The sequence below is a fragment of the Amblyomma americanum genome, chromosome 1 (genome assembly GCF_052857255.1).
Source record: "Amblyomma americanum isolate KBUSLIRL-KWMA chromosome 1, ASM5285725v1, whole genome shotgun sequence".
In the NCBI taxonomy this organism is placed as follows: domain Eukaryota; kingdom Metazoa; phylum Arthropoda; class Arachnida; order Ixodida; family Ixodidae; genus Amblyomma; species Amblyomma americanum.
Window position 1 is genome coordinate 161,507,942 of NC_135497.1, and position 9,327 is coordinate 161,517,268.

Below are 9,327 nucleotides of genomic sequence, written 5' to 3' on the forward strand. Positions count from 1 at the left end.
GGACGCTCCTCGCCGCAACTGTTCCGTGCGGTAAATGCCGAGTTTTCAGCTTTCCTGAGCGGCCGTTTTGTAATATTCAAAGAAATTTGGCCTAGTCGCGTTGGACTCCTTAATTTGCAACATCCCATATTTTTAATCAGTTCCGTGCCCTTCGCCGCGTCTGGATTGCGGAGTTCGCGTTTGATAGGCCAGTTACAAGATTCTGGGCAATATCTAGAATGGTGGGGTTCATTGTTTCGGGTCTTTAGGCGCGAGTTTTGCGGCTAAGTAAAATTTTGTACGTTAACTTGCCCGGTGGAAATATTTTCTGCGGAAGCCAATATGGCCATTAGAGTGCACATTTGCATGAGGGAGGCCAGCTTAATGACGGAAGACAGGCGTGGCGTCTTTTCAACCTGGCGTTCGCCATTCTTAATTATCCCCAGGCCGCACGGACTTGCGACGAAAGTATTAGGCCCATTTTTTTTTACGATTGGGTTTGTAATTTTTGACGCCCACACTGACGTTTGGGTGGGCTTCCTTTGCAATTTTGACGTGAATTTGTGGATTATGTGCTTTCAGCCAGTTTTACAGCTTGCTCCGCGTCGTGGCAGATTTGAGTGCCGCATGGCTGTTCTACGGGTGGGTGTAGCAATTTTTTTCCTTTGCAGCCACGCAACCACTTCGGACGAAGATGGGATCCCAACAGTTCTGCCTGAAGTGGAACAACCACCAGTCGAACATGCTGGCCGTGTTCTATCAAATGCTGTCAAACGAAGCGCTGGTGGACGTTACGCTGGCGTGCGAAGGTCTCTCGCTGAAGGCGCATAAGATGGTCCTCTCTGCCTGCAGCCCCTTTTTTCAAGCGCTTTTTGCCGAGAATCCCTGCAAGCACCCTATTGTGATACTGAAGGACGTGCGCTACGTGGACTTGAGGGCGATAGTCGAGTTCATGTACCGCGGTGAGGTAGTCGTGTCGCAGGAAGATCTCATGGCGCTCCTCAAGACTGCCGAGACTCTGAAGGTCAGGGGTCTCGTGACCAGTGTGGACGGTGCTGCGGACACTGGACCCGTGGGTTCGCCGCGTGCCGAAGCTCCGCCGCTCAGTAAACGAAAGAGAAGCCGCCGGCCTCGGCGGCGCTCACCTAGCGACTCCAACAAGAGCGACTCTGAAGACGCTCCGCCGGCGACGCGTATCAAGGTGCCCGATAGTCCCGAAATTATTGACGACGGTAGTATGTCTAGTGATCACATGACCGACCCTCACACCGCGTCTCCTGCGAGTCGGGCTTCCAATGTGGCGTCGTCTACTGCCGTGCCTTCAGGCGCTCGTCACGGTTCAAGTGTTCAGGCCAGCATCTCTCAGCATACTCAGGACTCGATTGGTGACGACGTGGGGGAGGGCGACGATGCAGACTTCGATGTGGAGCCTTTGGACGTTATGGAAGAATCTGCGACGACCGAGAGCGTAGGTGACCTCTTGCCGCTGTGCTCCCCGTTTAAGAGTCTGTGCCCGTAACGTTTGCCAAACATGCTCTTAGTTCTTACGATACGCCTTTTTTTATTTCTTCTCAGGTTCCAGTGTTCCCGGACGTTGCCTCGTCGTCACAAGCACTAGGGGACGAGTCACAGCAGTCTCATCACACAGGGTCCACATCCGGCAACTCTGCACTTGTTCCTGCTCAACCTTCATTGCCTTCAGACATTCCTATCACGAGTCTAGGTAAACAAAGTTTTGCTTAAGTTTCTCGGCCCTGTTACTGACACCGCCTCGTAACTTGTCATTTGCAGTAGACATCGAGCCGTCGCCAACTAGTTTAACACCATACGATGACAAGACCATAGCACCTGTGGCTGCCGCCTCCCCTGCCGCCGCGTCATCCGGCGACGGCGCGTCCACCTCCATGGCGGCCACGGACGTGTCTGGCGTTCCTGCTATCGCCGGCCCGTCCGGTTATCAGCAGTCGACACCATCTCATGGTACGTATCCCGTCCCTGACCACCCAAGCCACCTCCACCTTTCTTTCTGCGTCACGTTTGCCCCACGGTTATCCTAGCCTCTGTGGGGATTCGGGGTTCAGCTTTGCTTGCAACGCCGGGGGCTGTGCACATGCCACGATTGCATCGGGCCCCACTGAAACCCGGTCTCTGGTTAAGCTACCCTGTCTTTGGGCTGTAATTTCACTCTGAAACGCTTTGTTCTCATTTTGTTCCGAGACCACCGTTTATTTTGTAACTCTGCTAGGGAGCTGTTAGACTCAATGTTTTGCATTTTTCTGTATCGCCATACTCTGTACAAATTACACAGCAGTAAAGTTATTTTCGCCTGCTGCTTCCCGCATGGAGGCTTCCCAGAAGACGTCCAGTCATTTGTCGGGTGTCATGTGTCGTTCAATCATCGGCGCTTAGTCCCGATGCGCTTTCGGTTTTCTGGATCCTGGAGCCGCCCTGAACAATGTGCGTTCGCGTCCTGGTTTTCTGAGGGTGCCTGGCCACGTCACTTCTAGCCTGCGGTCTTCACTCGTTCGGTTTTCGCGTCGCGCGCAATTTTTGCATCGTGCGATTGGTTCAAGCATCAGTGAAGACTCCTCTTCGATTGCAAATTTCGCTTAGTGCCCTTTGACGTTCAAAGCTTTTTTTAATTTTTGTAGGTTAACTGCTAGGGTCTTCGGGTTTTAATCTTAATTGTGTGTTCTAAATGTGCTTGTATTGCTCTGTATTTGCCATGTACAACATGAAATAAATGGGGAATTGGTGGGGTTTCTAGTGTTCTTACACGATTTTGACACGGGGCAAACAAATGTGAATGGATGCTTGTGTGCGCGTATGTGTGTGTGTGTGAGAGAGAGAGAGAGCGCATGGCTGCAAGATTCCCAACACGAATAGTTTCATTGCTCGTCTCTGTACACTTCACTACACAGGGAATAGCGGCTGTCAGTCTAGTGCCACTAGAGCAGCCAGCTTCACTAGTCATTAGTTCGGTTCGATCGCCAGGCTTGCGCTTCGTGTCAATGACTGGTGGATTTGGCCGTAGGGCACATTGCGCGCAAACGCACTACACACGTAGCAGCAGTGTGGGATGCGTGGGTGTCCCTTGTTGGGGGTGGCAGGTGTGCAGGTGCTGTGGCCCGTGCAGGCGGACCTTGGTTTCCACGAGCAAGCTGCCAAGCGTCGTTATGTTCAAAATAAAACTTATTTCTTTGCGTTCTGGGTACTCCTCCCTGGCATTTGCGTGAACCCTTTCGGGTTTGCTGTTGTGCGAGGACTTAGTCGCGCATTGCAGGAGCTACGGAGTTAGAGACTTTAGACTCCAGTACCCTTTTCAGAGAAACAGCAGCTTCTGAGAAGGAAAGCCGTGCCTTGTATACCCTGCCTCGACGTTCTTAACTCTCCGAAACACGTGTCATGAGTTCATATTCGAAAAGAACATGCCATATTGTAAGAATGGAGAAGTGTGCGATATCGGAGGAAAGAAAAGATCTATAATTTTAATTTGTCACTGAAAATCGCCTAAAATCTTGCGGTGAAACCTTGCCATTATTCGTGTACCCACCAAGAGGCCGTACCTCGGTGGGGTGTCTTGTCTGAGCATCTCGTTTGGAGCGGTAACCACGGTCTACTAGACCGGAGCGCGGACGAAAAGGTCACGTGAGTGATGTGCCGTGCGCGACAGCAGACCAAGCAGATGGACAGGAAAGTTCCAGGATCCCCCAGGTGGTCGAATTCATTCCTGAGCCCTCCACTACTGCGTCTCTTTCTTTTTTAACTCGCGCCTTTATCCCTTCCGTTACGGCGCGGTTCAGGTGTCCGCCGATGTGAGACACATACTGCGCCATTTCCTTTCCCCAAAAACCAATTTTCAATTTTCACACTTTCCTCTTGAGGAATAATGGTAAACTGCCATTCGTGATCTGAGAGAACCTGCCATATGCCCTCCACCCTATTCTTATCCTTCTATAGTATGATCCGGATTATACTCCGTTTCATACATCAGGTGCAACGCTGTGAAAGGTACGGAAGTAGTCCGGACGAGAAAATAAAAATCTAGATTACCTGAGCTAATCCAGGATATACAAAGCGAAAGATATTGGCGTTCACTGTGTTCGTTGGCGTTGACAATGTTCTAGACGGCGATGGCTTTGAGCAAAGAAAGAGCGCATAACTGGCTCCCTGGATATGTGGACGCCTCATTCGTGCTTTGATTCGTGGTGTGAGAGAGAGATGTGGAATGAACAAATTAGCGCTGACAGCGTTGTGGCTGACATGCGGCACCTAGGCAGCAGCGTTCATTTGGTGATTAATCTCTCGCGATCAACCATTAACTGCACGCGACCTTCCAGGGTGGCAGGGAGGGCGCGCTGCCTATCCAGTGTGCGGAAAGCAATCAAAGCAGGCATTTGACGCCATATACATGAAAGCGAGATTGAGGTCTCCATTGACCATGAAGCCGGTTGTGCGCCTTTCCTTTCGTGAAAATGAACAGCCTTTGCAAAGTTGTCAATGCAAATGAATTCTATGAACGCCGTCGGCTCACCCGAACCGTGCCGTAAAGGAAGGAATAGAGGAGGGAGGGGTAGAGAAAACTGAAAGTTGCATTTTGAGGAAAGGCGCGGCACTGCGCAGTGGCGAAACACCTGTGGCTCGGTGCGACTAGGGAGAGAGAGAGAAAAGGCGACGGAGTCGGCGGCGGCGACCTGCGCCATGCGTGACGTCACTCGTGCTCCGACATACGCCGGCTCGCGCGAAGCGCGGTGTTGACTATCGTAGTGAAGCTTTTCGCTTCAAAAGAAAGGCGTTTTACTCCGCGCTTGTTCTGTGCCCGAGTGGCCTATGGCACGAGAAAGCGAACGCGTTTTAACAGCAATAACAGTGCATTTAATCAAGATCACAATAATTGTGTCATGTGGTAAGCCTACAGGCAAAGTATTTACTGTGTTTAGCTCACCACAAATAACGACTACTTTTTGGTCGTGGATGTAGGCAGCGTAAACAAGAGCGCTAGCTCTGACAGCGTTGCACATGGTGTTTGAAACGGAGTATAGCTGTCACTTTACCTGCCCTAAGCAGATCTATTCCCTTACCACTTCCAGTAGCTCGCTACCAATTGTGAACTGGTGTTCTCTTGCTAGACTATTGAACATTGCTAGACTATTGAAGTATTGAACATTACTTTGGTTTTCTGCATGTTAATTTTTAGATCCACCGTTCTGATTTGCCTAACTAATTGATAATGCTTTGCAGTTCATCTCCTGAGCGACTTAGCAAGGCAATGTCATCAGTAAATCGCAGATTACATAGGTATTCTCAATTAAAGGGGCCATATCATGCGCATGTCGCGGGAGGATATGAGGAGATCACGGACAATGATCAGCGTTCCTTAGCAGGTACAGAATCTCCTAGACCGGTCAGAGGTTGCCCAAGAAAGCTGATGGCTCCTTTTGATGACAAAGCTAAGAGTTGATCTGGACGCATACCTGCAACGATTCGAGAGGATAGCTTTGGGGCAAGGCTGGGAGTGTAGTGTATTGGCCACGGCATTGAGCATAACCTGCATTGAGATAGCCTTCACATTGATATTCTTACGACACTAGAGTTTTTATGTGTGCAGATCACGACTTAATATCAAAAACTTGTATTGTGACCATGCTACCATTCGCCCTCTACTGGGATTGGTTTTTGCAGCAACCTAAATGACGCGCTAATCGCTGTGTGTGCCAGATTTCCAAATCTTCCTGTTTTTCTATTTGGTGATCTTAATTTTCCTAATATTACCTGGCCTAGCGTTTCGTATACCACTATCAACTCTTCGTCAGAATCCTCTAATTTTGTAAATCTTTGTTCCGACTTTTGTTTAACTCCGGTAATAACGCAGCCTACGAGGGTCACATCTTTAACATCTAGTGTATTAGACTTGTTGCTAACAACAGCCCCTGATACTGTTTGCAATATTACCTATCTACCAGGTATAAGCGATCGTTCTTTATTACATGTCATGTTGAACTTCCCTGCTCGAACGTCACATAACAATATAAAAGTAATATATGATTATGCTAAAGGAAATTACACAGCATTCAATAAAGCACTTGAAGTCTTCCTCGACCAATTTCTGGCAAAATTCAACGAAAGATCCGTAAATACCAACTGGCAGCTTTTCAGAAATAAGCTTTGCAAGTTGATTGACTTGTATATTTCTCGAAAAAAGCTTTTAACTAACTGAAACTATCTATGGTACAACCGCTCATTTAAACGTCTGGCAAACAAAAAAAGGAGGCTTTTCCGCAAGGCTAAGTCTTCTGGAAAGCGTGAGCACTGGTCAGCGCTCCAAAAAACTGTTAACAGTTACAAGAAGTCTTTGGAGGAATCGAAGCACTACTACTTTAATGTGACGTTGCCAACGCTTCTAACGAGCAATCCAAAGAAATTTTGGAGTAGGGTCAATAAACGAGACCAGTCACTTATATCCCTCGTTGACCCTCAGTCAAACCCTATTTCAAGCGCTAACGTCGCTGACATCCTTAACGAGACCTTTAGTGCAGCTTGTGCAGCTTTGTACTAAATGGAAAAAGACTTTAAACGCATCAAAATGCTAATCCATGCGCTTCTCACGTAAAGGCGTCTCGCCACCAGCCTCTTACAGCATCAACAATGCTTCGTTAGCCCCGGTTACCTCGTATAAATACCTCGGTGTACATCTGACATCAACTTTATCCTGGAACCAGCATATTGCATATATTACTGGAAACGCTAACCGTATGCTTGGTTACATAAAAAGAAACTTTTCGAGTGCACCCATTTCAGTCAAACTCCTTCTTTATAAAACACTGGTCCGTTCAAAGCTTGAATACGCCGCGTCGATATGAGACCCTCAAGCTAAGTCCCTTATATCTGTTTTGGAAGCTGTTCAGAACCGTGCCGCTCGTTTTATCCTCCACAACTATGACCGCACATCAATTGTCACACTAATGAAAAACACTGAAAAACAATGAAACATTTCACGACTCTGTCTCTTTTTTAAGATCTACAATCTGAATCCTCTTTTGAAAAACGCTTTGCTCCTTCCGCCCACCTATGTTTCATCGTGCATTGACCATTCACGCAAAGTGGGCGTTCCACCTTGTCACACTACCGCTCGCTTAAATTCTTTCATCCCAACTACATCATCCGAGTGGAATTACTTGCCAGCAGATGTGGCACTCACCAACGGTCTCGAGAATTTCAAGAAATAGTTAAGCGCCTGCATTTCTTGTTCATGATATGTGTGCCCTTCGGTTCGCAGTCCCACATGAACTCTGTTTTGTTGATTTGTAGCTTTGTGATTAGTTAGTTCTTGTTTTCTTTCTTCGTTTTTTTTTTCTGCAGCTTTCCATGGATGTGCACAATTCCTGAAATATGTACAACTCAGTGCAGTGCAGTATATATGCTGTAACCCATGAACGTATTTTAATTTCCTGTTATCTGTGTTTCTTGTTCCACTCCCCTCAATAATGCCCACTGGGCCATGAGTGCAATTCAAATAAATTTGAAATAAATGTGTTTAGTCGGGGTGGCACTGAGTGTGTTTCGGAGGATGCCTGCTGCTGATACTATAGACTACGAGAGAGTCAAGAAGGCACTCCTCCAAAGATTCAGGCTTATGAGGAGGGTTTTCGTGAGAGATTTCGCACCGCGAAACCTGAGGATACTGAAACCGCTAAGCAGTTTTCCTGCAGGCTGACCAACTATTTCTATAGGTGGCTTGATATGTCAAACACGAAAAGAGCTTTGAAGGGGTGCGTGACAAGCTGGTCACAGAGCAATTTTTATCATGTTGCAGTTCAAAGCTATACCGCTATTCCTGAAAGAAAGAAAGTTGTGTTCATTGGAAGAGTTCGCCGACACTGCAGACCAATTCCTCGAGGCTCAAGGGCTGAGAAATATGAGCAAGGCAAAGGAGGAAACACAAAAGGACCTAGAGACCGATGCGACAAAACCAAGAGCATATGGCGGTGCATCCAAGGCGCCAGTAAGGTGTTTCCTCTGTGGCAAGGCGGGACACGTGCAGTGACTGTCGGACCAGTATGCCCAAAAGACACAGGTTGTGTGTCAAGGATGCAAGAGGAGAGGACACACTGTGGATGAGTGCCGATATAGAACGCCGGACCAAGCTGCATGCGTTGTCGACTCTAGGGTAGAACTTGTCACACCACCTGAAGTTCCCCAGCTAATTAAAAGGACAGCAAATGCCGCTAGAAAATGAGGTGGTGAGCGGAACACCCAAGTCGAAAGCAGCAATTCCTGTGGTGGTTGGGCAAATAGGGGACCGTCCTATATTGGTGCTTAGAGACAGCGGAGCCAACATAGTTTTGGTTCAGAGATGCCTGGTGAAGGACGAGGATCTTGCAGGGGAAGCGTCGACCGTCACTATTGCAGATAGCACGTAAGGTACCTTCCTGAAGCAAGGATTCTAATGTCCACGTCGTATTATACTGGACAGGTAGTGGCAAAATGCGAAGCGCAACCCATCTACGATCTCATATTGGGAAACATTACGGGTGCAAGAAATGTCGAAGACCCCGATCCCGAGTGCAGGATGCTCGACGTTGAAGAACACTCAAAGGAGGAAAGGCCCACGACAGCTCAGACGTGTGATGGGACAGTCAGTTTCTCGTCGGCAGTGGAGACAACAGCTCAAGTGACAGCCCGAGCAACGCAGTGTCCGCTCTCTACTCCCGTTACGATGTGTCTGAGCACAACACCGGGCGAAATTGCAAATAAGCAAAAAGAAGGCTCCAGCTTGAAAGCCTGCTTGGAAAGAGTCGGGGAAAAATTGAGAAGAAAGAGGAGTCGTACGTCATTCGAGTATCAATTGGTAAATGGTATTCTGCACAGGGAATGCATATTTAGTTCAGGAAGGCGGGTCCAACAGCTTGTGTTACCAAGAGATATGCGAGAGACAGTGTTACGCTTAGGACATGACGCCATTATGGTCGGACACCAGGGTGTTCAAAAAACGGGCGTCTAGAATCACCAAGGAGTTCTTCTGGCCAGGTGTTCAGATCGAGTGACGATAAACGGTTTGTTCTCTCATGTGACGTGCGCCAGCCCACAGTTCCGAAGGGAAGAGTTGGTCCCGTACCTCTGGGCAAGATGCCAGCCATCGACCTACCGTTTCAAAGTGGCTATTGGCATTGTGGGACCAATCTCTCCAGTTTCCGCCAGAGTCAATGAATATGTGCTTACTCTGGTTAACGTGGCCACTCGTTATCCTGACGCTATTTTCCATTGAAGACTATTGACAGTATCCCAGTGGTGGAGGGTCTTGTGGAGATCTCGCGATACGGGTTCCCGAGGGAAATTTTGAGTGACCGG

At 48.3% G+C, this 9,327-nt stretch overlaps 1 protein-coding gene across 1 annotated transcript; it reads left to right on the plus strand.

Moving 5' to 3' along the window:
* Nucleotides 1-646: 646 nt before the first annotated feature.
* On the plus strand, nt 647-5,190 carry LOC144114553 (uncharacterized). Its single transcript, XM_077648375.1, has 4 exons — nt 647-1,447; nt 1,555-1,702; nt 1,771-1,959; nt 5,177-5,190. The coding sequence occupies exons 1-4, from the start codon at nt 674-676 to the stop codon at nt 5,188-5,190; spliced, it is 1,125 nt and encodes a 374-aa protein (XP_077504501.1). The 5' UTR covers nt 647-673.
* The last annotated feature ends 4,137 nt before the right edge of the window (nt 5,191-9,327 follow it).